This window comes from Thermoascus crustaceus (assembly GCF_041956765.1).
Source record: "Thermoascus crustaceus strain CBS 181.67 unplaced genomic scaffold VTN00scaffold_9, whole genome shotgun sequence".
NCBI lineage: Eukaryota > Fungi > Ascomycota > Eurotiomycetes > Eurotiales > Thermoascaceae > Thermoascus > Thermoascus crustaceus.
In genome coordinates, this window is record NW_027192535.1 from 730,633 (window position 1) to 756,156 (window position 25,524).

The window sequence follows — 25,524 nt, forward strand, 5'->3', positions numbered from 1 at the left end:
GACTCTCTCTCTCTCTCTCTCTCTCTCTCTCTCCATGATACGGGGTACAGGTTGAGGCTGTCGACTATCACGACCCCGGTCATTCAGGTGTCGGCAGAGGTAGCCAATGGTGGTCTCATTCATCGTTATCAATAACCAGGCGGGCACGTCAGGCGGGGGGAGAGAGAGAGATGTTGGAGCTTCCCTGTCAGCGAGCAGGGCACAGGGCACGGCGAGACACCTGCTCGTGTATCACCATCCGGAGCGCTGGCCAACAGAGGCTCTGAGAGACTGAGATAGCCTGCGCGAGATTATTCCGACCAGTGGAGCTCCTTGCTGACGAGGAGACGAGACAGGGCGGCCCGTTTCGGGGCGTCGAGTCGTCGACAGATTATTGAGCACGCAGCTTGTTCCGCCGCCCGCTATGGGCCGCGCGCGTGCTTTGTATGGACTCCGGAGACGGAGCTTGCGTAGTCGTCAGGTCAGCCTGTTGAGGAGAAGGAGGAGGCCGATGGCCTGACGTGCAGGGCATATAAGGAGCCAAGATGCCCGGAAGCTGTCTGAGGACTTGACAGTTACTGTGTCTGGTTGTCACTGCTGCTGCATCGTTGCTGTACCTCACGATCTACGTACATTACTCCTATCACCATCACCACTGCTACTGCTACTGCTACTGCTACTGCTACTGCTACTACTACTACTACTACTACCACCGTGGTCGAACTCGAACCTCAGTACATCTCTACATAGTACTTTGAACATCGCGTCCGCTGTGGCAAAGTGTAAGTAGAACTTCTGTTCGTTTTCTCTGCAATACCGTGGATATACATGCCATGGTGGCCTCTCAAACCAGAACTCTCCAGGCCTGGACGCGCCAGAGCGGGCGGAGGTGGCGGCGAGTGCGCGGCGATCCGCCCAAGTTCTATCTGCGCTTAGGCTCGCTGGATCTGCCTTGGCCCGCCTCAACGCGCCATCTGCGCGCCCGCCCATTGGCCCTGCGCCGGCGTTGGGGCGGTCCCTGAGGCCTGCGGGGATCGGGTTCTCTGTCAGATCACCGGGCGAACCCTGAAGCACCGCATAAAGAGTTAAGAGTCGTCGTGCGACGCACAAAGCTGACAGCCACAGTCGCACAGTTTCCAGGCTTCTGAGAATATCCGCTTTTATCCTCGGTGAAAAATCGCATCGGCGTTCTCTTCCCCACGGTCCCGCTTCGCCAGCAGATCTCCGCTCCGGCCTCCTCCCGCCCGCTTGACTCAGACAGACTTTAGTCGCTATATATCCAAATCCCACCATGGTTGCCCAAGGTACATTCCCTGCTTCTTGGCTCTTTTTCTCTCTTCGCCGCGAACACCCCTCGAAATATTCGTGACACCGTCCCCCGTCCTATTGCATTGCTACGCCAGCTTCGCACGCTTCTTGGCTCTGTCCAATCTTCAAACCCCTCGCGACTCTGAACGACTCTCCTGCCTCTTGGCGCGCTGTCCTTCCATCCCTCCCTGCCTTTGTCCAAGTCCAGCATTCCTTCCCCAGGATATATTAAGCCGACATTCCCCCATGCCTGCCAGACTCACTCCTTGCTACAACTACCTCGCCCCCTTCGTCGTGTCCCGCAAGGCGCGCAGTCGTGGACCCGGCATGTTCCTCCAGCTGCTGCCGTGGTCGTCCGCGTCGGGGAACAACAGGCCGCAGCCCGCTTCCCCAAGTCCATCCACTTCCGTTACTGCTGCTGCTGCTGCTGTTGCTACCGCTACCACTCACTCTTCTGCCATGATGTCGACCACTGCCTCCGCAGCCAGAGACACCACTGTGAACCATAGGTCATCCGCTAATGCAAGTGCTTCCTCTTCACCAGACCGTTACCAGACCGGCCTGGCCCAGAACAAGGACTGGGCCACCAAGACTGCACAGGAATACCCCGAACTCTTCCCGACCCTGGCCTCCGGCCAGCACCCGGAGATCCTCTGGATCGGCTGCTCCGACTCTCGTTGCCCCGAGACCACCATCCTGGGCCTGCAGCCCGGTGACGTCTTCGTGCACCGCAACATCGCCAACGTCATGCACGCTGGCGACCTCAACTCTGCCGCGGTCATCGAGTACGCCGTCGCCCACCTGAAGGTCAAGCACATCGTCCTGTGCGGACACACCTCGTGCGGTGGTGTCCAGGCGGCCCTCGCGAACAAGAAGCTCGGCCTGATCGACACCTGGCTCCTCCCGCTTCGCCGTCTGCGTGAGCAGAACCTCGAGCTCCTCCAGTCGTTGCCTCCGAAAGAAGCCGCTTTGAAGCTGGTCGAGATGAACGTGTTGCAAGGCGTACGCACGTTGAAAGAAAACAGCGTCGTCCTCGACGCGATTCAGGAGCGCGGGCTCAAGCTTCATGGCCTCGTCTATGACGTGGGTAGCGGAACCCTGAGGGAGCTCGAGACCGGCGAACCGGAGGAAGTCATTAAGGCCCGGCTGACGGCGTTCAAGACGGAGCATTAGACGGTCGATTGAGTTGAACTGGGGTAGAATGGGATGGCGGGCTAGACATGGCAAGTGTTTCCTTTTTTGTGTTGATGATGTGGAGTGTATCTAGCGGGTGAACGAAAGTTGTGATGTGGGCGCAGGCTGTCAGATACGAGCAGACGATGTATCTTGACGAGAGGCATGTTGATTTGGTCGATGTCGACGTTGAAGAACGTGGGTCTGATGAGGTTCGAGTCTACATGCTGTGTTACCACCCCATTTTCCCTTTTCCCCCTTTTCTTTTTTCCGTCTTTCCTCTCTGAACTCACTTTCTGGCTGCAGTTGGTGCATGGGTCAGTTGCATATGCGGCTGCAACAGAAACATCTTGGTCCAGTGATGCTCGATTGATTTTGCGAGAATACCCAGCGTGTACACAGGATTGACAGGTGAATTGATTTTTGCGCACATGCGCTGCTGAGCAAGTGCTTGGCAAGCAGCGAAGATAACGATCCTCCAGGACAGATCCGAATTTTTAGCTTGTCGAGATCTAATCTTAATTATTTGCTTTTTCTTGCAGGGGTTGTTATCATCTTTCTGAGGTGGGGCATTACTGTACGGCTGGTAACACGCTGGTGTAGAGCGCTGCTGCTGTTACACCTGCAGAACGTATCATCATCATACAGATTCCAGACGAATACCTTTCTAAGCCTAGGGTTCCCGATCTTTGTGCAACTTGAGGACCCCGTGGGAGGTACTGTAGCAAAATGCGGGATGCGGGGTTCGGGATCGGATCGGATCTTACTCGGCTCGTCTTCAGCAGGCTGAAATCATGAACCTCAACTATCTCCTGCCTGTTATCCACGACGTCGGGAGTACGCTGTACTACTCTGTACGGCGTATATACACAAACTACCTCACAATGGAGTGGTCGTGTCCAAAACAACTTCACCTGGTCTTATTTGTGTGGAGGGGGAGGGGCAGAGATCACCCAACCCGACCCGCTGTCCTGTCCCGTGGACACGGACGGGGGTTCAACGCAACCTGCTTAACTCCGACCGGAGAGAATGGTGTTTAAATGGATATTAGGTATTATTATTAATTAATGTTGGCCTCATATGCATATGCTTGTTGCCATTGTCATGGACGGCAACGGGGATCGGGACCGAGCTCCCGCGGGGAAGAAAGCGACCGGGTTTAGGTATTAATTAAAGCTTGAGAACCCCGAGAGCTTGAGCTTGTAACCACGTACATCACTTCGTTTTCTTCTCACAGAGTAGGGAGTGAGAGGAATTGATTTAATTTGTTTCTGTTTCTCGATTGATGAAGTGAACAGTGCAAAAGAAGAACGGACACTGACGCAATGGCTGCGGAGATGGAATATACCCGGTACGTTGAGTGACCGCTCCCCTCCATCTGGGTACCTCTCTCTCTCTCTGTCTGCCCCGCGCTCTGCTAGGTACCTATCTTGACTGTACTGTACAGTACTCGATACATTGGAACTGGCACAGTTGCAATTAATTCCTTCGATGCAGCAGAATATATATAGCAAGATGCTGATGCTAACGGTGACGACAGGCTCGGCAAGTCCGGCCTCAAGATCTCCAAGGTCATCCTGGGCGCCATGTCCTACGGCACCAAGCAGTGGCAGGAGTGGGTGCTGGACGAGGAACAGGCCCTGCCGTTGCTCGAGTATGCGTATCAGAGGGGGATCAACACGTGGGATACCGTACGTCTTACAACACCAAATCTACCTATCCTGTTCTCAGTTATCGGACCCAATTCGATAACTAACTCATCGTGTGAATGCGAACAGGCCGACGTCTACTCCCACGGCCGCTCCGAGGAGATCATCGGCAAGGCCCTCAAGCAATTCTCCATCCCCCGCGAGCGCGTCGTCATCCTGACCAAGTGCTTCTTCGGCGTCGACGAGGACGGCCGGTCCGCGCCCATCGCGGCCACCTCCACCAACGACGGCCCCGTCTGGGTCAACCGGGTCGGGCTGTCGCGGAAGCACATCTTCGATGCGGTCGATGCGAGCGTTAGACGGCTGGGGACGTATATCGACGTGCTGCAGATCCATCGGTTGGATCGGGAGACGCCACGCGAGGAGATTATGCGCGCGTTGAATGATGTTGTCGAGAGTGGGAAGGTGAGGTATATTGGTGCTAGTTCGGTACGTTCCCTCTTTGTTTTTTCCCTGGACCTTTTTGGACTTTGTCCATGTGCATACTCATATGTGTATGTGTGAGATAGATGGCAGCCTGGGAATTCCAAAGCCTCAACAACATCGCCGCCCGCAACGGCTGGCACCAGTTCATCTCCATGCAAAACTACCACAACCTCCTCGCGCGAGAGGAGGAGCGCGAAATGATCCCCTACTGCAAGGACGTCGGCATCGGCCTGATCCCCTGGTCCCCGCTCGCCCGCGGCGCCCTCGCCCGCCCCTGGAACTCGCGCTCCACGGTCCGCGAATCCACCGACAGGGCGCTCCACCGCCTCGTGCGCGGCCGCGAGACCGAGTCCGACAAGGAGATCATCGACCGCGTCGAGGAGCTCGCGGGCAAGAAGGGCGTCAGTATGGCGCAGGTCGCGACCGCGTGGTCCCTGGCCAAGGGGGACAACCCGATCATTGGGCTCGGGAGCAAGGATCGCATCGATGAGGCGGTGGCGGCGGTGAAGGTCAAGTTGACGGAGGAGGAGATTGCGTATCTGGAGGAGCCGTATGTTCCGAAGGGGATTGCGCCGATGGAGCGGTAGGATGGATTTAAACATTAGGATTAATATGTGCTGTAAGTATCTACTAGATAGGTAGGTACCCTAGATAGGTAGGATATATCGTTCAATCCTGATATACAGTGCAATTATGTGAAGTATACTATCATGAAATGGAGGATAGCTGGAATGACAGTACCGAGATGTCACTAAAGGGAAAAGGGGAACGGGAGGACGGTGGGAAATTCATCTATCAACAAGAAAAATCCCCCTCTCCTACCTAGACATTTCCCTTTGGTAATTACTGAGTCTATTAACGGAATTCACGAGTCTACCATCCATAAAAGTAAGTAGCACACTGGTGCCTGCTAGCCAGAAAGAGGATGTCGACATCACCCCGGGACAAGCTACGAGTTCCCATCAATATCACCCGGTATCCTTCTTGAGAACCTTACCACTCCACCACATCTCATCTCATCTATTCCCATCTAATTTCCTCCCCCTTCATCTCCTCCTGTCAACTCTTCTTTTCTCCCCTCAACAACAACAGGCGCCAAAAAGAAATAGAGATGTCCCCCAGAGACAACCGCGGCCCATTCTTCGAAACAGATTACATCGGTCGGGTGATTTCCTTATCCAGAACCGGAATCAACTCATGGAAACTCACCGAGAAGCTGGGCGAGAAATACTCCCAGGCCTCAAACCCCGGAGACCGCCCCGGAGGCGGAACGTATTCTGAAGCGTGGACGACGTATGCTTGCTACAACGTTCTCGACAATGACAGGAAGAAAGCCATCCTCAAGATCCGAATGCAGATCCCGTACCGTGGCTTCGAGTTTGACGCTCCCGAGTCGAGAGCCAGACAGGCGATCAAGAAAGATACCAGCCGGCCTACGAAATCAGAGCTGAGCGCCCTGGAGCAGTTGACGCGGGAGTGGTGTTCCTCCGCGCCAAGAATGCTCAAGTACAAAGATCGACAGGCAAGATGAGACGATGCTGGTGCCTGGAGGATACGTCGTGTATATCCCGATGGAGCGCTTGCCGGGGGTACGTACGGCTGGATGACTTCTGGTGCAGAAGCCAAGCCGAGCGTCAGGAGATCCGTCCGGGACGCCTTTAAGATTGCGTACGAGTATGATGTTCCCCTTCACCTCTCTTGCCTTAGTTGGTCTTGTGTTTGCATGCTCTCTTCTAATACGAATTCTTTTTTTTATTATTGTTATACTACATAGGGAATGCATCGCCTGCGGAATGATCACCTTAGACAGAGGCGTTGATAACCTCCTCTGGGATAGAGAGGCTAAGAAATGGTATGTGCCATAAAGTCTCTGGGCCGATAGCGATATCAATAGGCTCTCTACTTTTATTCAACTCGGGCAGCCAAGGCCCTCGTTTTATGCTAACGCGAGATGAAATTGATTATAGCTACATCATCGACTTCAAATGGTCTCGAAAACCGAAAGAACTCGACCAGCGGAGGAACCCGACGTGGGTAGCGTGGGATCTGGCAGATACGAATGACTACGATGAGGATATGTCTCTTTGGAGGCTTTGATATCCATTCCAGTGAGTAAGAAGGGCATAGGGCATGGGGGAAAGGTAGGTATTGAAAAACTCCAACCCCTGACCCAGGACGGAGGTTGATAATGATACAGTTGCTTTTTTTTTTCTTCACTACCTACTGACATAGGAGGTACTCTACTAAGTGTCTAATACTTATTATAATGAATATACCCTTTGTGACAAAATCGGAATGTCCAATAGATTAAATCATCATGTGACATATAACTGTCAGTCAGCTGCTGCTGTCTAGAACGGTTCAATTGGAGTGTAGGTAATTAAGGAGGCCTCCAAGTCATTGATTGAACTTTGGTTGCCGAATGTCATTCTTAGTTAAGACCAGCCATCAAACAGAAACAGTGGTAGCTAGCTCGAGGGTTTTTTTTCCCAGTCTGTTTGCTGCCTGCCATGTGATATAATATGTGCCGATACTAACCTACCTCACAAGCAATGGTTACCACTAGGTGTCCCCGTCATGTAAGGTCTTTCTTTCATTCCTTCTCTGCATATCATGGCCCATACAAAGGTGGATCTTACGTAGGTACACATAGAATGTATGTATATCAAATATATCAGGATATATCTCATATGTAGCTGATCATAAGTGAGAAATGGCAAAAGAGCAGCAGATAGATGACTGCTCACTCCACCCTCTCTTCCTCCACCTTCTGCTCATGCACCTGCGCCTGCACCTCCCGCGCGACAGGCACACCGTCCTTCCGCCTGCTCAGCTTCACCACCTGGCTCAGGCTGCCCTGACTCGCAAACAAGAAGTCGATGCTCTCGAGCGTCTTGCCCGACGTCTCGGGGTACCAGAACCAGACGACCATGATACTAGCCCAGTTGAGGATGCAGAACACGACGTACAGCTTCCATCCGATGTTCTTGATGCCGACGGGGGTGATCTCCACCACCAGGAAGGTGATTAGCCACTGCCAGACGACGGACAGCGCGCTGCCGCGCTGGCGGATGCGCAAGGGGAGGATCTCGGACGGGTAGCACCACATGTTGGACATCCAGCCCCAAGTGAAGAAAGCCTGCGTCAGTCGTCAGTGTAATCGGATAATTGAACTTGTTTTAAATTATGTTAGGGAGAAACACACCTGAAACATGTAAAACATGGTTACTGCCGCAATGCCGTTATTTCGGCCTCCGGCCATGAGAGTCAGACCGGAGATCAGCATGCAGGCGCCCATGCCAAAGCTGCCGAAGATGAACAGCTTACGCCGGCCTACTTTGTCGAGAATGAACCTATACGAATGAGCTTGATGTCGAGACAAAGGGCTCGAAAGAAGAAAGCGTCCAAAACACTTACCATGGGATGATCGAAGCGACGAGGAACCAAAGCTGGAGGCCACCAGACAGCAGCAGCGACTGCTGCGAGTCCAGACCAACACTGTGGACCATGACATACGGTGCATAGTACGTAATGATGTTTGTCCCCGTGAACTCCTGGAGGGCCTGCGCAGAACACGCAATTGCAACGCGCTGCCAGCCCATGATGCCGCCGTCAGTGAAGCAGTCCTTCCAGCCGCCAGATTCAGCTTTCTCGAGTGCAATGGCGTCCTTGATCTCCGTAAATTCAAAATTGACCCTGTCATCCTCCGGCTTGCCGTCCCGCAACATGCAGAGTACGTCCAGCGCTTCATGCTCTCTGTTGTGGCTTGCGAGCCAACGTGGGCTCTCTAGAGGATATTAGCAATGACGTTTTTCATGCAGTTGTGCATTTGAATTAGGGACATACCAGGCAAGCAGAAGCACATGGTAATCAGCAGAACAGCAGCAACAATCTGGAAGGCAATGGGGAACCGCCACTGGAAGCCATTCGTATAAGTGCTACACCCATAATCGACCCAGTACGCGATAACAATGCCAACAATGAGCATCGACAGCTCAATCGCGATAGTCCGTCCACGCATATATGCCGGAGTCGTCTCGCACTGCCAGACGGGCACCGCACTGGTGATGCCACCCATACCGAGACCCGTGACGATTCTCCCAACGATCATCTGTGCGCGGCCGTACGAGGTGCACTGGATGACGGTGCCGATGATGAGGAAGATGCATCCCGCGACGGTCAGCATACGACGGCCCATGTTCTCACCCCATATGGCGGAGGCGACAGCTCCAGCCAGGCAGCCTAGCTCGTACACGGCGACGATGAACCCCAGAAGGGTAGGGTCCGGGTTGCCCATGGTTTCGAGGAAGAGAGTGTCGGTTGTGAGGCCTGAGAAGACTCCATTGTCGTAGCCTGCGAGATGTCAGAACTTCAGATCTCGGCATCCATGAGCAATTGGTTAAGCAGCTTACCAAAGAGAAGGAACCCGGTCGAGCAGGCAAGGGTGATTGCCATGACCAGGGGCATGCCCCGGAGGCCGAAATAAGGAGCCATGTTGAACGTACGAGACGATGGACAAGCAGAGCAATGGCCACTAGACTAGATATATAAAGCAGTCCTCGATCAAGGAGGACGCAGAGCACACAATAAAGAAAACAATCCTCCTCGACCGGAGAAGCTCCGTCCACGCCAACCCCATCTCAGCTGCATCGGCCATCGAGCCGTACCGGTCAGAAGTACCTAACCCTAGCTCTGGGGTTTGGAGAATGAGATGCGGAGAAATGACGGAAGAAGTCATAGCCCGGGCTGTACAACGTACGACATTGTATGGAGAGAAGAAGATACGCGAGACGCAGAAGTGTGGGGGAGAAGATCCCCAACTTGGCGAACGGGCGCCGATCGGGTCTGGAGCGCGGGGGGAAACGGCGCGGGGGTTTTTTACCCCCACGGGAAGATGCCGACTTTGCCGGCTGGGGATATAGCAACGACAGCAGCTTCATATGAGTTGCTACAGTTGATAGAAGAGGTCTCTATTCTAAAACCTGATTCATTAGTTTTTATTCCAACACATCCGATGCTTTTCATGTTACACTGCAATTCCGGTTACCGACAGAAAAACACCAGTCAGTGCGCCGTTTCCCCACCGTTGCATACGCAGTACACTTAATATGCATTTCTCGTCTACCAGTCAGGATCTCGAATTGCTGATATAATTTCTCTCAACGCAGGTACAACACACTCACATATGCGCCTACTTAGTACCACCAATATCGCAAGAGGACCACTGAACTCAAGCATAATCCCTATTTTTGTATTTCTTAAAGTTAGATTGACTTCAATCGGTTGTATGATTGTAGGAATTCCCGCAAGAAAGGCGACGCCTCCTCGGAGGGTCTTGAAAAATACGCAGTATAGTTATCACTAAACAAGGGTCGTGGAGTCCGCCTTGGCGAGCTCACATCATTTACCTAGACTAGTAATTGCCCCGTAGATGAAATTATTCTGATAAGATTACGGGAGGATCTACGGGCGTATTGCGTCATAGGCCGCAACGCACATGCATGGACCAGTGAATAAATAGAAATATCCGCTGACGCTGTAGAAACAACAGGTATCAGACGTAGAATTCTTGATCTGAGATGAGTAGTATTCACCCTGTACTGTGAATGCGCCGTATGTACATGCGTAGGTATCCTGTGTGTCGTAGTACTTATACAAAAGAAATCTCTGCGTGGGACCGACAGCCCACCGAGACAGAAAACAGATATGTCCACAAAAGTAATAGAAAGTGCGACTGCAAAGTCTCTCTCAATGCCAGGAGATGATGAAAGGAAAGGGATACCGAGATGGTAAACATGATCAACATGTCCCAAGCAGAACGGCTCTTTTTTTCAATCCGATTTTGATGCAATTCGATTCACCCCAACGCCAACGCTCAGTCGTCGATATCATTCACTGTAAAAAGAAGTATGCAGGAACAGATGTATGCCAGATGGTCTGCAATGAGTAAAGTTTCCGACAGAAAGGGAGTCTTCCATGCGGGTTGCGGATACCTAATTGGCACCATGGATCGCCCGTTCAGCTCAATGGACGCCACTCTTCCTGCCCACAAAGTCAAGGATGTTGGTAAGCCGACGCCACCGCCTGTTCTTGACTGGGCCCTGTTCGGCAGTTCGAGGCCTGTCTTCTCTGGTATTGCTGCTTTGGGCCGTCTCAACCCATTGTCCACAGCGCTGATGGGGGTTTTGTCCAATCGCTACGTTGGACACAGGGTGATCCGCGATGGTCCCCTCCGGAATCCCACTTCTCCTCTTAGAGTAATCGTCACTGGGATCGGGTTGACGTTCCCGAGATGAAGCTGGGTCTGGACTGTGGACGCGATTGGCTGCCAGCTCACTGGCCACTGAAAACATGCTGTGCCTATTGTGCCGGGCACTGGTAGCGGAGCAGCTGCGTCGGTTGGCCCGTTCCATAAAAGCTGCACCAGTAGAGTGCCGTTTCGATAGAGAACGAGTTGCGGAAGAGTTGGCGTTGTCAGATGGAGCCGGAGTTTGGGATCGATGGAGTACGCTCGATGCTCGATGTAATCTAGAATGCAGGCTTCTCTCTGCAGTAGACGAGTCCTTCTCCATATTCACTGCTGTGGAGGAACTTTGCCTAGAGCCCATGGGTAAACCACTGGTGCCCGCTGCTGGCGTTGAATCATTATACGTAAAATTCTTCGACCAGCCCTCCCGGAACGCGACCCAGATACCAGTGATGACGATGAGCGTGCGGAGTTTATCGTCTGTCTCCTTCACATTCTGATCCGTGTGATCATCTACCTCTGTGAAACCGCTTGCGAGACTCATAGTTGACATGGGCGACATTGGTGATGTCGGAGTATCGCTAGAGGGCGCTGGGAGCGAATATCGATGGTAAACTTCGATATTGTTGCGAGTCATCGACGCAATGACAGGATGGCGACGGGTATTAGGGTCAATTACGCTGAACGTAAACCGTTTATTCTCGTCCACGGGGGATGTCCCAGCAAGCGTAGAAGTCCGGCGATTATTCTTCCCACGCAAAACCCATCGTACCTTTTGGATTCCTTTCCCGGTGTCTGCAACAAATTCATATGAACCGTTAGGAAGAGGAGTTGCTTCCCAGGATGGTCCATAATTGAGACATATCTCCGCCTTCCCCTTCTGCCTGGCGTCGCCTTTGAGAATCTGACAGATAGTCGCGATGACTTCTCTGTGCTCGTCATGTTCGTCATCCGATGAAACGCTTCTATCATCTTCTCCAGACCTCTGGGGCTCGTAGGCGTCGCTCGTCACGACGATCAGATCGTTCGGGCCCAATCCATCCTTGCCTCGGAATATTGTAGGGAATTTGCGAGCCAACCTGGGCACGAATATAGTCGACGGGAGTACGTCAAGAGCGGGGATCACACGCGACGTTTGGGAGATTTGCTGTAACTGGAGAAGGAGCCTTGGTCGGAGTCTTAATCGCTTATGACACGCATGCGCTGCAGGATGGGCCAGTTGAAATGACGTCTTAGGCCGGTGAGAGTGCTTCCGCGAGGAACGAGAACGACTGCCATTTGTCTGTGCAGTCTCCGCCCCCGCTGTAGACTCGTCGTCGCTGGAAGGATATTCGCTATTTGGAGGGGAGCACACGGAGGTCAGTCCCACACTCTCAGGTCCCATCTCTTTCAGATGTTTGAGTGTGGTAGAGGAAGCAATCGTAGGTAGAGGAGTAAACGTAATCGTCGAGCCAGAGGAGGGAGATGTAGGAGAGGAGCTCTGTGAAGCTGTCTGAGGGGAGAACTCGTGTCGATGGGCAGCCGCGGCATCAGCTGTGAGACCCAGGTTAAAGAACATCATGCAAAAGATCCAGAGATCTCTTGATTCTAGGCAAGGCTTTACACCAAGCACCAGAAGTTCGTGTGTTTGAATGTCCCAATCAGATGCAATCAATAATATAGCATTGCTATGGCGGGGAAAGAGAGAGGGAGACTGCGGTTAACTTGGAAACGGAGGGACAGGTTGGTGAAACTGCCTCCCGGTGTGACCTACACCACTGGTCCCTTCTGGTTCAACGAGAACGGTTACACACGCCAAGAGAGAGTGGCAAGCTGCTTTGGAGAGGATAATGGATTAGAAACGCTTCCTACCGGATGGGGAATGTAAGGGCGCCGTGATAGGTCGGCGGCGCATAACTTACCTGCTCCGTACTCCAGTTCTCCAGGGCCAGTAAGCAAGCCACGTCGAGTCCTGTACTAGACTGGGATTCCAAGATCAAAAATGCGTCGACTGTTTCACTTGCCAACGATGCGCAGATAAAGCTGCAGGACCGAGAGACTGCAGACACAACACGCGGAGCGGGCCTCATGGGTATAAAATAAGAGCGCCCAGGGCTTACGGGCGGGTCCAAGGCTGCAGAGAAGAACTAACGGGCGATCCCCAGGGCCAGGAGCCCATAGGCCCTTGTTCGCACCCATACAACTCATGTCAAGCGGCGGTGGGGAAAGGCCTGGAAAGGCTGGGCCCGGGCGGCTGTGCCCGATCCTCCGTGCCTCACCGTCTTATGCGAGCACGGAGCTGCCAACCTCCGTTGTGCTATAATAGCTCGGGACAGCAGTTCGCAGGATTCCTTCGGAGCCGAAGTCTAGAAACGAATACGATCCAGATGACTCCGTGTGCTCCGTTTTCATCTTCCTGTTCTCGCCTTAAGTCTTAACCTGCATCCACTGACCAACTGCCAGCCTCACCAGCGTACGCTCTCGTGATTAGCCCTCCGATACTCCGTAACAATAATAATGATGATAGCCAGGAGTAGAACTATCCTCTTCTACTCCGTACAAGGATCGAACGCCACCGAGGATCCTGTTTCAAGGCTGTTTCCGATGACAGCTAAGCCCTCCCGGACCCGCCGGACAGTCCATGCGCTCCATAGTAGATTCCAACTAGGGCTCTAGGCTGAGGAAACCGTCTGCATCAGCCAAGCTGGCAGGCAGCAAGGAATCCAACTGCCACGAACGAACGAACCGCTTGGTTCTCGCTTGGAAAACGCTAGAAACGCTGTCATCGGCGGACGGACGCAAGGCCAGCGTCAAAAAATTGGAGGCGGTGCGTGATCGAATCCATCGAGAAGCTCCATGGCCATGGAACTCGCTCCGCGGAAGTCTTCTCGGCCTGTCGGTTGGCCCGATCGCCGGTCGGTTACTCGCTCCGATCCGTCATGATTCATCGGTCCAGAGACTACTGTGGCGGTGTACAAAATACACCACCCGGTCGAAAAGAGCTCGATTCCTCGATATTAGACCGTGCATACAGTGCGGAAAGAAATTTCCGGTTGGTTCTACGCCGTGATAGCCGCTGCAAGAGGTTGCTGCCTTCTACTGTGCGTGAAAGATTTAATGATGTATCCCCGGCTACGTGTACTTGTGCAGAGTTACCGAGTTCAAGGTGGGCAGGATGACTCCCCGCTCACCTCGTCCCGTATATCCATAGGGCTGAGATAGCATGAATATAGCGTTCCTCAAGAACTGTCTGAGAAAATTCGACCAGGGTGCCGTGCGGAGAAATAACCGTTTGGAAGGGCCGGGGACGTCTTTCCAAACCATTCTACTCGTCGGTTCCGAATTTTTGCTGACATAATGGCACGGAAGTTGGGAACGCCGAGACTCATAACCCGAGCACAACTGCTGCATTACTGCGTTAATAAGTTATGCACCCGTAGCCGATTCCGAGTCCATTGGCCATCGTTCAGGCATCCATGAAGTAATTCTGTTGCTTCCTCGGCACACCGTGTTCGGTGCTCCACCGGACGGAGGCACTATCGACTCGATCGATGCGTTTATCGGAGAGACGGACTGCCTGGCCCATTGGTTTGGAATCTGAATAGCTTTTCAACTTCTGCCCAATTGTTACTGCCCGCTCTTTCGGGCTTGCGGTGTGCGACACGATGGACTCGGTTCAGGGGCGGGAAGTTCGGACGACTGCTTGGAATCGCCTGTACACTCGGTCTCTTTTTCACCCTATCAAATCATTGTCGCTCGCTTTCTGGGTGTGGAAGGCCTTGCTTGGGCTGGTTATCATCGGTAGTCCTGGGCCTGGATATGACACATCCACCACTTTGGTTCCCCCCAGAACGGCGGAGGGAGCGGAGCTAACAGCGGACTTCGGACAACTCGGGTACCCCTCCACCCTGCTGAAATTCGTGCGATGGGATTCCATCTACTTCATACGGATAGCCGAAAGAGGCTATCTGTTTGAGCAGGAATGGGCATTCGGATATGGATATACTAGGCTGTTGTCCATTCTCGCCTCGGGTACACCGCACCTCTTCTTCCAGCTTCTCTTCGCTGCGCTCTGAACGCTGACCGTTGGGATAGCTTTCGACCGAACGGGCCAAGTAAACGGACTAGCCCAAATTGCCCGCGTAGGGGTTGTACTCTCCCACCTTGCTCATTTCGTGTCAGTCCTGGCACTTTATGGCCTCACTAAGAATGTCTTTGGCTCCGAGACGAATGCTAAAAAGGCATTCTCCTTCCTCTCAGCATCGCTGCATATTGTATCCCCGGCGGGCGCTTTCCTCTCCGCCCCTTATGCGGAACCAGTATTCTCCGCTCTCAACATAGCTGGCTTCTACATCTACTCGTCTGCGTTTCTTGATGATCGCGTCGGTCGAAGCCTCTCAAGAGACGTGAAATTACTCATTTCTGCAGTCTTGTTCGCTGTTGCTACTACACTACGCAGCAATGGCATCTTAAGTGGGGTTTTGTTTGCATATGATGCTATCTTAGACCTTGTCAAGCTTGCGTCCGGCCGTTTCTCAGCTGAGGTCCTACGCCACCTAGCTATTATCATTATTAGTGGCATTATTGTTGCTCTGGGGATGGTTGGACCACAGTATATCGCCTATACTGCGTATTGCACACTCGGGGCTAATTCCCGGCCTTGGTGTACACGATTGATCCCAAGCATCTACGGTTGGGTACAGGCCCATTACTGGTGAGTTGCTTGTTGTTATTGGGAAATGAAATGTCATGTCCTCATTGACGATACTAGGAACGTGGGCTTTCTTCGATATTGGACGATTTCAAACCTTCCGCTCTTCCTTCTTGCTGCACCAATGCTGCTCATTCTATGTCTGTCTTCCCTGTGGGTGTTACGGAAGACAGGAGGTCAGCAGTTAGAGCAAGCTCGGAGTGGAAGGACGAAGGACCTTCGAGAAAACCTGTTGGTGCGACTGGCAGTTCCCCAAGGACTGCTTGCAGTGATGGCTTTCACAAGCTATCATGTTCAGATTATTAACAGGATATCCTCCGGGTACCCATTATGGTATTGGTACCTCGTTTCACAAGTACTAAACAGCGTCAGCACATTCAAGACCACTCCCACAAGCAGCCGTAGATTCGTGGTTGTTGTGCAAGGGATGGTGATGTATGCGCTTATTCAGGCGGTCCTTTTTGGTTCTTTTCTTCCGCCGGCTTGATATTGTTCCATGTAGGCTGCTACTAATAGAAAGACAATGTATGATAAGTATATTCCTAGTTTAAATCCACACGTGGAAGATTTTGTTGCATTGCGTATGCAGATTCTGCCTAGAAATGTAATCTGACACCAAGCTAAGGCTGCACAGTGGCGCCAAGAATCCCAGTGAGTCCCAACGCTCGCACTATGCAAGTCAAGCCGAACCACATTCACCTTCATGTCAAAGAAATTTGACTCTGTAGCAATCACTCGCAGTAATCTCTAAATGTCTGCTGTTGAGGTCGGGTAGGCTTGAGTGCAGCGGACTCTGTTACGTGGAATTATGTCATCCGGATCTAAAACGGTTATTGGCCGAACTCAATCATACCTGCGACTTGGGCTGGCTCATTATCGTGGAGAGCTCGGTTACCTCATTCAAAGCTTCAAGCTGTGCAGACCCCAGGTGTCGGAGATGCCAGCTGTTGAAAGCAGATTTTCGAATTTATTACTTGTGTTAATCGAACCTTCTCAACTGCATCTGTGTCTTCCGCCATTGTTGTCGTTTTACCCCAGTCGCCCATCTGACGCAGCATAATAGTGCCCCATGCGAACGAGGCTGAGAGACCTCGATTCCCCAACGTCAACCTCCAGGCAGTTCCCAACCCATCTTGGAGGGCTCTGAATTGAATGAAGTACGTCCTGTTTGATATGATATGTCGACGATGTTACATGGTTTTAAGTGTCGACGGTGACTGACCTGTCATCTCACAGCTCTTTAGGCGACACACGACACACCACGAAACCACCGTCCCTAAACGACTATTCCTACATACAACACAATTATGGATACTTCGGGTCACAAGAGTCTTGTGACCGCTGAGAGCTTTCAGAATGGGCACGAACTATCGCGGGCCACCTCGCCCGGTGGTACGCCGTTAGAAAGCGACGGGACCATTCCGGAGAGTGAGCAGAAGGCACGGGTCCGACCTCGCACCTATCCATATTTTAAATACATGCCATATCAGCTCGAATCTGAAGACGATAGACAGCGGAATCTACATGAGATCCTGAAATGCCTATACATTGCGGTGGAGGCAGGAGACTTCAGTCCGGGTGCGGTACACTGGACACGCGAGCTGAGAGGCTGGCTGTCGCTTAAATTCGATCCGACTCGAGAGCAGAGGGTTAAGCTGGTGAAGCTATACTATGAGCTTTCTCTTGCTCCGGGAATTGATCCGAATGTCGCCGAGAGATTTGCCAGCATGTTTATGCTTCTTACGAAGTAAGCGTGACCACCTGTCGGGTCTCAATGACTGTTACGCTGACACTTATCTAGGCGTAAACACTATCTCCGGCCAGTGAAGGAGCTGGTCCTCGATTGGAGGGTTCTTTACAAGGAGATTAAGACTTTCGTCCTACCTACAGAGTCGGGCTTGGTGCACTCCACTAACTTGAAGCGCAATATCAAGACCTTAACAAAGCTCTGCGCGTTCGCTCAGCTTTATTTTGACCCATGCGAATTGCAAGCGATGCTGGAGGAATTCCTTCCACATTACTCCACGTCCTTCTCGGAGGGAGCGTTTGTCGTCGTCGGTCTGATGAACTTACTGCTCCCCACGTATCCTCCACCCGAGGACAGGAAAGACCTGCAGCCGCAGAATTATCTGCCGACATATTTCCACCTTTGGTCTTTGGTTAACCGATCGAAAACATTTGATATGAACTTCCTCGACTATCTCTCTCGGCTGGCTCGAGATTCATTGCCCGCTGCCTATATCCAGTTCTCGGAGTATGGAATATTTACAAGAGACCAGTCGTCGCTCATTTTTACCGCTATTCTGAGGCTTCTGGAAATTCCAGTGGGACAGGCAACCTCTCCATACAGTGCCCTTGTGGACATCTCCTCTGGCCTAGGTATCATGCTCGATCGAGACGCACGCAAGCACCCTGTCACTCATCATATTGCAAGATGGGTTGTGATGTCATTGTCACCGGCCTGTCTTGAAGCTGAAGACTCTGTATTGGCGCAACTCGAGGGTCTCATACAAGCTGTAGAGACATTCTTCCATCCCTCAAACTCAGGAAGTTGGACGAAGACTCTAGCGCAGCTCGTATACTATCTTTCCGATTTCTTCGTCATGCGCTGGAACCGTGAGCATACAGGAGAGATGGAAGTTCCGCCTGAGAGGAGATTAAACGACGCCTTGAAGAGACGCTTCGTGTTGTGTCTCCGAGATGTGATATTCATGGGTATCTACGCCAAGAGCGGCACTGCGATGAACTTCTCCCTGTCCACACTTCAGAGTCTTGCATATCTGGAGCCACATCTCATTCTGCCAGGCGCCCTGCAAAGAATATATCCATCCATGCAAGGCCTGGTCGAAGTCCACCGTACGACGTCGTCTCTTCGATCTCTGCAGGTTTTGTCGAGAATCATGGCGAGGACAAAAGGGTACCGTTGCCATATCACCACTCTCCTTGGCCTGGCACTACCTGGCATTGATGCAAACGACCTGGAGAAGTCTCTCCACACCCTGTCGTTCATACAGTCCGTCTGCTACAATATTCCTTTCGAGGACTTGACGAAAGGTCGGGACGACATTAACTGCAATATGCTAGCTATGCAGTGGATCACAGGCGAATTGGAGAGGATGGAAGAAGAGGGTGTGAACATCATGTTGAATTATGACACAGAATTGAGTGATGAGACCGAAGAGCTGATCCTGCGCTCATCGACGTGCGGCTTTGGAGAGTTCTTGATATCTTTCCTTGGCCGCGTCTTCACTCTTTTGGAAAACCTCCCTGATTCCCAACGAGTGCGAAATGGATCTCCTGAAGAGAACGTTGTAAACACTCTACCTGCGACTCTTATGCCGCTGCTCGCATCTTTGTCACCAGAGCTCTACGACATTGCTTTGGCGAAGATCGTTGATTTTGTGTCGAACCACGTACTCCATCAAGCTCGAGATGCCATGGCCTTTATCTGCAACGCCCTGTGCAAGGTGAACCCAGAAAAGGCTCTCAAGCGTTTCATTCCATTATTGACCCAAGCTATCCGCACCGAGATCGACGAGAATGGTGCGGCCTCGACTAGAACAACTGGCACTGACGTTCTACCACGCGACCGCGGTCTGGTTTGGAACGTCAGTATGTTGAGCATGTGCGTGGTCCACGTCGGGGATGCAGTTCTGAACCACAAACAAGAACTCTTTGATATTGCCGTATACATGCAGGAGAAATGTAAAGGTATACCGACGGTCCATATCTCCAACTTCATTCACCATCTACTCCTCAATCTAACGGTCACGTACACCGTGGACTATTCCCTATATGAGCCTAATGAAATTGCTGAGGGAATCAAGATCGAACACTGGGGACATAGACAAGACCCGAACAAGTTGACTGTCAGATGGCATGTGCCCAAGCGGGAGGAGCTTGAATTTGCCGTGGCTCTCTTCAAGAACCAGGCGGAGACGGCTCTGAACCAGCTCGCCGAATTAACTAGCGAGACCTCCAATGTCAAGCGTGACGGAAGCGGTAAAGAGTGGTCCGATGAAGTGACCAGGAAATTAGTGCTCCTCCGACTCATTATATCTGGTATCTCGAATCTATTTGATTCCAAGGGAGTCTCAAGGACTGCTAGGAAGGAGTCAAATGACTCGGGAATACCAAGCGATGTTGAGATGATCGAAGGCAACGGTTATGAAGAGCCAGAGGAGGACATTGAAGACGCACTCGACGGCACTGAAGAAGATGAAGGACTTAAGGGAACATTCACGTATCCAGCTGGGTATCCCTTGGATGAAAATGATCCTTTGTACATTACAATCCACGATATCAGGGAGCGAGCTGGATGGGTCCTCCACGATGTGCACAGGTTCTTGGTGGAGAAGCAGGAAGACGATGTGTCTTGCTTCGGGGCGCTTTATACTGCGTACCGATCATGGTTCGTCGATGTTGGCCTTGAAAGATCAGCCCATGTGCTGGATAGAGTTACCCGACTTCTTGCCGCGGACATCCATCCATTCAAGGTCAGTGGTCTTCGAAAAGATTATCCACGGCCACTACTCGTGCGCAGAGCGAACGTGTATCACCTGCAGCGCCTGAGACACAACTCCGCCCCAAGGCCCCGGACCAAGCTCGATGAAATTTTGTTGCTAGATATTGCAGAGTCATGTGTCTCGCTCTACACTGATATCCGTCGCAATGCGCAAAGCGCCGGCGAGTCCGCTCTTAAGGCTGTCTTTGGTTCTCGGCTCCTCGTCATTCCTCCCCTGCTTGAAGCACTGCAAAAAGCTGTCAAGGAAAATGACCATGCACGTATCAAGGGTGCACTGTATTCACTATTATTTGGCAGTCTTGCGAAGACTGTTGGCCGGCACTGGAAGTATACACCAACGTTAATCAAAACGTTCATCGAGGCCAGCGCCAACGATAGGCCTTCCGTGCAAAGACTTTGTTCAGGAGCGGTATACCAAGTAATGGACTACGGTCGCGCTTTGGAGAGAATGGCTATCCTGAACCAAGATATTATCAAGTCAATCGCACCGAAGGAAAATGTCGAGGACAAAATAGCGCAAAAGCGCAAAAACATTAACCAGAAGCGTGCCACCATTGAGCAGAAGAAAGCGGATCTTTCGGAGGAGTTGGTGGAGTTGGCCCGAACGTCTCACTGGAAGATTGCCAGTCGAGCTGCTACAATCGTGATAAGCATGGGTCTGAGGTTCGACTATGTTGCAAGCGAGAACCTTGTATCCCTCGTCACTCTTGGATCCATCGACAGCCATCCAGGCCTACGTGGCATGTACTCACAGGCACTCATTGCATTGTTCACGATGATCGACGTCCGAGCTATCTGCAGCCACAGCTACCAGAACTATATTCTTGGGAACCAACACTTCCCTGCGAAGATCCAGGTCGCTACAAAACGGTACGAGAAAGGCTGGACCGAAGAGTATCTATCCAGCTTTGCAAAACCGGAGGCCGAGTATTACATTGACCATGACTTCCCCGGCTGGCTTGTCTGGGCAGAGAGTATGCCGGCATACAAGTCTAATGTGAAGCGTGACATTGAGTACGATGACCTGGAATGGAAAGTTCGGGCTCATATGGGCAAGCTATTCAACCGGGAATGGTTCTCCAAATTCTTCATGTACCTCAAGCAAGAGCCGCGGGATCCTTCCGCCGACAAGTTCCGCATGCCGTGTGCCATGATGCTGCTTTACGTCTTCGAATTGATGTTCCGAGACGAGCTTACTACCGCTACCTTTGAGGAAATCAAGGAAGAGATCGCGGCTGTCTTTGAGGATGGCAGCGACAAACATCAGCATCGGGCCACTGCAGAAATTATGGGGGCATTGATTGGCTCGGTAACAGACTCGAGCGTAGAGAAGAGGACTTTGATCTGGGAATACGCTTTCCCAATCGTCCGGAAGATATTCACTGAAGGACTGACCCCAGAGAATTCCGGCTATTGGACTACGTTCCTTCATATGATTCTGCAGTGTCGAGACCCACGTCGTGCATGGCCCTTGGTTGACTGGCTTGCAAGCTTCCGATTGGACATGACTTCCAATGCTGCCTTCAAGGAGAGTTCCAAGATCAATCTATTGCATCAGTGCATTATAGATGCTGGCTGGCATTTCCAACTCGAGAAGCCAATTGTCGAGGATTTCCTTGCCCATCTCGATCATCCTTACAAGGGAGTCCGTGAGGCAATAGGGCATACGCTGGGGTCGATCTATCGCACGAGGTATCACGAGTCGTACCCGGACGTGAAGGAGCTTATTCAGTCGCAGAAAGCAGCTTCGTCGATTGGCACATATCCTTACGCTCCTTCGGAGGAATTTGCAAAGATGGTCCGTGAAGTTTTTGATAAGCTAGAGAAGTGGCGACATGAAAGGGAGCCTGGTCAACAGACGCCATCTGCGTACACTTCAGGCTGCAAGACAGTCCTCCTCTGGCTTGACTCCACCCTATCTTCGCACGAGTGCACGCAACTCGTGCCGTTCTTCCCCGACGTGTTTACTGAACAGCTTCTTCATATGATGGACGTCAAGGAGGATCCTGAACTGCAGTCCTTGGCTTACCACGTGTTCCGCCATCTACCTAATATTCCTCATCCTGCTGAGCAGAAGTCCGAGTTCATCCAGTCGCTGATACGGATCGGTCAAACTTCGCCATCATGGCACCAACGGCTGCGTGTTATGATCAACATCCAGATCATCTACTTCCGCCGCCTCTTTCTGCTCTCTGCGGAGGATCGCGACAGACTGTTTGAGTGTATCGCATCCATGCTCCAGGACACACAACATGAAGTTAGAGCCGGGGCCTCAGCCACCCTATCAGGCATGATTCGTTGCTCGCCCGTCCCCCTCCGAGACGCTATGGTCAAGAGACTGCAAGACCGCTTCACAAAGATCCTGATCGAAAACCCTCTTCCCAAGAGGCCAAGAAATGGTCGTTCTGGTATATCTTCTGCTGCATCTTCGGGAGCTAGCACACCTACACCTGAACACACCCGTCTAATCATTCTTCGACACGCCGCAGTGTTGGGTTTGGGTGCTCTGATCCAGGCCTTCCCGTACACTAGTCCACCGCCACCGTGGATGCCTGACGCATTAACTACCCTCAGCACCAAGGCCGCAAATGACCCTGGCATTGTGGGTCAGAGTGTCAAATCGATCATCAGTGAATTTAAGAAAACCAGGCAGGATACATGGCACATCGATCAAAAGGTAAAGTTTCTTAATTTGCTAGCCCTTTTTTTGTTTGCACTGTTGACTAATATGTTCTCTTGTGCAGGCATTTACGCCAGACCAGATCGAAGACCTTTCTGGGGTCCTCTGGAAGAGCTACTTTGCCTGAGGTTCTACCTTTCGCAGCGACATTGCCTTTACATACGTCCTTCGCTTTCGTATCGCATATATTGCTACGCATGTATGCGTCGTGGATGTTACCTGTTGACCTCATATCTCAGCACATAGGGGCATCTTAACTGCGGGAAACAAAAAGCCCCACCCTCCCTCTCTTTCAATTTCTTTCTCCCCTCGGTACTCTGGATCTTCGAGTCATTATCGTCTTGCTTGGTCTAATTCTATTTAATTGTTGGTGGCCTGGATTCTACTAGTCGTTTTCCCTGCAAGGTTGAGGATGGACGGATGGATGATATGGGTGACATGGGTCAGCTCATTTGTCTATGGGGAGTAATTCGTTCCGTCAGCTGTACCGTACCGGACTTTTGAGGGTAGCCTTTATTGGGTTAGGTAGGTAGGGTATGAGAAATTTTCTGGGTTGCATGCATGAATCTGGAGGGAAAAAAGGTAGAGACTAACCAGGGCTTGCGGGACTGCCGGACGGATTATCGAAAAGAAAAGCAAAGAAAAAAAGGTGTGAGCGAAGTAATAATTTAAATTTCTTTTTTGTAATTTTTTTCCACCTGGACTTGTTTTATGGTTTCTACAGTATAGTATAGCGAGTTAATAATTTCATCTGGTTGGGTTGATCCCTCTTCGGGGTGGTTCTTCCTGGAGCATTCTTTGCAGGTGACATGACACCGGACTACTAGTAGTAGGCCTTACCCCGTCCCCGCAAGGTTGCAGATAACATGTTTTCGCGAGAATCCCCAGTACCGATTCAAGTTTCAAAATGTGCGAAAACTCGCCATATAAAATTACCCTCTAAAGGCACATACATGCACGGCAGGCACCTCAATTAAGCGAGTAGGATCCTCACCTCATTTATTCCGGGCCTGGCCTACCTGCCACTTACTCCTGGTCTAGAATATCTTCAGTTAATAGTATTACTCTGGAATGGGAGGATTGTTTATAAATGGCCTTTGCATACAATACAAAGTAGACTAGAAGAAGGCTTAGGTATCTGTCATCTAGTACTATTCTGCTGAGTCTACATACAGTAGGTACTGTATGTACTGTATGTACCTTACAGCGAACCTCGGTCAGTTATAATAGTCACTGCCTTCTCTCTCCCCCTCTTAAGATCGAATGCATTGTTGAATTTATTCAGTTGATTGGTCGATTTTCCGTAGCTGGTTTGTTTCAGTCAGAGTGAGATTAACAGGCCAGGAGCTTCGCTTCTGTCTTGTCCCTGAGACTGACTGTATGAGATAAGCTTTGAGATTGACTTTATTTTTTTTTCCTCCATGACGGCTGTCTTTCGATGCCCTAGATATCTAGATGTATAGGTACTGGCGTCATCAGTAAATCCCAGGGAGCTACCATTTATTAAATGTCAGAGTTGTTTGTCCTGTCCTACCATGTTGATAATGAAATAACAGAGACAATTTCCATTTTTCCCATGGGTGTTCTTCAGCCACAGATGTGGGTGTGCTATCGTGGCTAAGTTCATGCATTGTTTCGGAAACTCCGTGTTCTACTAGAAAAGGAAACGCTTTGGCGCCTAGGCCTGCCCTTGAATCAGGATCAACAGAATCTCTGATTCCATATGAAGGCCGGGGCTGTCAGTGAAAAAAAAAATTCAACTTTGAGCTGTTTCTTTCTTGTCGTCAGTGATGGAGATAGGTCGGAGGGCGAAAGAAAAAAAAAGAAAATCCCTTTCCCCAGACGCTGTGGATGTCGTCACGAAGACAGACACATCAGATTGAAACAGGCGTCTGATGTCTACCCTCAGGGTCTCGGAAGATCTCCGCCCGCCACAACGAACTGACACTTGCGGGCTCCCAGGAGAAGACCAGTAACTTCCAAAAGTCAGAGATTGGTGTGCTCAAGGTGTGTTGGCTTTTTTCTCGGGTCGATCATGCATTTTGGGAAGATATGAGCGACTTCCGTGCTGTCGGGTTTTTATACACTGTATGAGGATGTTGAACCTTGACGTATGAGGTGGGAATTTTGGCTCGGACTCTATTGGTCTCATGCGAATGAAAGTAGACGAATCTTGAAAAGCCGCAGAAATTGAACGGCGAACAAGCCTAAAGAACCTGGCTTTAATCCACTATGTTTAAAAAAAACTCCCGGAGATGTTTATTGACAACATTGAAAATGAAGTGAGATGATCAGACTCTGTCCATTCGGTCTTGTCTAGATTCTTGCTGCTGTAGGTGCAATTTCACTGCACTTTCTCTCCGCTTGCTTTCTTACCCTGCACTTCCTTCAGGCAGACCGACTCTATGTTTTTTCCTTCGGAAAATCCTCCCACACATCCAAAGGCAGTTATCGGGCATGGATGGATGAGCAAGAAAGAAAAAATAGCCAAAGTTTGAAAAGGAGCAGCTCCACCTTCTTATTCTGTCTATAGTATAAAAAAGAGATCGAGATAGAAACGTCGAAGATCGTACGAAGTCTTCGCACGGGTCAGCCACTGGGATGCTTGGAGCTTGAACCAAAAGTTTTTTGCCCAGATAACCTTCTTTATTCCACAGTTAACTCTTCTTTCTTTGTTTTTGGGCAACCTTGACCTTGGCGGACAGTATGGGGTTAATAAGTAAGAGATTATCCAACTATCAGATGGTACTGCTCCATTTATTATCGTGGTCATCTTTCTAGTTAAGT

General features: G+C 51.2%; 8 protein-coding genes across 8 annotated transcripts; 6 read left to right on the forward strand and 2 right to left on the reverse strand.

Moving 5' to 3' along the window:
- Window positions 1-1,270: 1,270 nt before the first annotated feature.
- VTN00DRAFT_10263 (uncharacterized protein) lies at window positions 1,271-2,460 on the forward strand (the record flags this gene model as incomplete). Its single annotated transcript, XM_069426900.1, has 2 exons — window positions 1,271-1,283; window positions 1,832-2,460. The coding sequence occupies 2 exons, from the start codon at window positions 1,271-1,273 to the stop codon at window positions 2,458-2,460; spliced, it is 642 nt and encodes a 213-aa protein (XP_069284025.1).
- Window positions 2,461-3,785: 1,325 nt separating this feature from the next.
- VTN00DRAFT_10264 (uncharacterized protein) lies at window positions 3,786-5,182 on the forward strand (the record flags this gene model as incomplete). The annotated part of the gene is made up of 4 exons (XM_069426901.1): window positions 3,786-3,811; window positions 4,001-4,151; window positions 4,239-4,598; window positions 4,679-5,182. The coding sequence occupies 4 exons, from the start codon at window positions 3,786-3,788 to the stop codon at window positions 5,180-5,182; spliced, it is 1,041 nt and encodes a 346-aa protein (XP_069284026.1).
- Window positions 5,183-5,706: 524 nt separating this feature from the next.
- On the forward strand, window positions 5,707-6,126 carry VTN00DRAFT_10265 (uncharacterized protein; the record flags this gene model as incomplete). The annotated part of the gene is made up of 1 exon (XM_069426902.1): window positions 5,707-6,126. One exon carries the CDS (start codon window positions 5,707-5,709, stop codon window positions 6,124-6,126), a length of 420 nt encoding a protein of 139 aa, XP_069284027.1.
- Window positions 6,127-6,388: 262 nt separating this feature from the next.
- VTN00DRAFT_10266 (uncharacterized protein) lies at window positions 6,389-6,692 on the forward strand (the record flags this gene model as incomplete). The annotated part of the gene is made up of 2 exons (XM_069426903.1): window positions 6,389-6,447; window positions 6,563-6,692. 2 exons carry the CDS (start codon window positions 6,389-6,391, stop codon window positions 6,690-6,692), a joined length of 189 nt encoding a protein of 62 aa, XP_069284028.1.
- Window positions 6,693-7,338: 646 nt separating this feature from the next.
- On the reverse strand, window positions 7,339-9,089 carry VTN00DRAFT_10267 (uncharacterized protein; the record flags this gene model as incomplete). Its single annotated transcript, XM_069426904.1, has 5 exons — window positions 7,339-7,734; window positions 7,801-7,948; window positions 8,013-8,382; window positions 8,442-8,948; window positions 9,008-9,089. The coding sequence occupies 5 exons, from the start codon at window positions 9,087-9,089 to the stop codon at window positions 7,339-7,341; spliced, it is 1,503 nt and encodes a 500-aa protein (XP_069284029.1).
- A 1,529-nt stretch (window positions 9,090-10,618) lies between these two features.
- VTN00DRAFT_10268 (uncharacterized protein) lies at window positions 10,619-12,400 on the reverse strand (the record flags this gene model as incomplete). The annotated part of the gene is made up of 1 exon (XM_069426905.1): window positions 10,619-12,400. One exon carries the CDS (start codon window positions 12,398-12,400, stop codon window positions 10,619-10,621), a length of 1,782 nt encoding a protein of 593 aa, XP_069284030.1.
- A 2,086-nt stretch (window positions 12,401-14,486) lies between these two features.
- On the forward strand, window positions 14,487-15,539 carry VTN00DRAFT_10269 (uncharacterized protein; the record flags this gene model as incomplete). The annotated part of the gene is made up of 2 exons (XM_069426906.1): window positions 14,487-14,853; window positions 14,917-15,539. The coding sequence occupies 2 exons, from the start codon at window positions 14,487-14,489 to the stop codon at window positions 15,537-15,539; spliced, it is 990 nt and encodes a 329-aa protein (XP_069284031.1).
- A 1,300-nt stretch (window positions 15,540-16,839) lies between these two features.
- VTN00DRAFT_10270 (uncharacterized protein) lies at window positions 16,840-22,864 on the forward strand (the record flags this gene model as incomplete). Its single annotated transcript, XM_069426908.1, has 3 exons — window positions 16,840-17,279; window positions 17,334-22,734; window positions 22,802-22,864. 3 exons carry the CDS (start codon window positions 16,840-16,842, stop codon window positions 22,862-22,864), a joined length of 5,904 nt encoding a protein of 1,967 aa, XP_069284032.1.
- Between the last annotated feature and the right edge of the window lie 2,660 nt (window positions 22,865-25,524).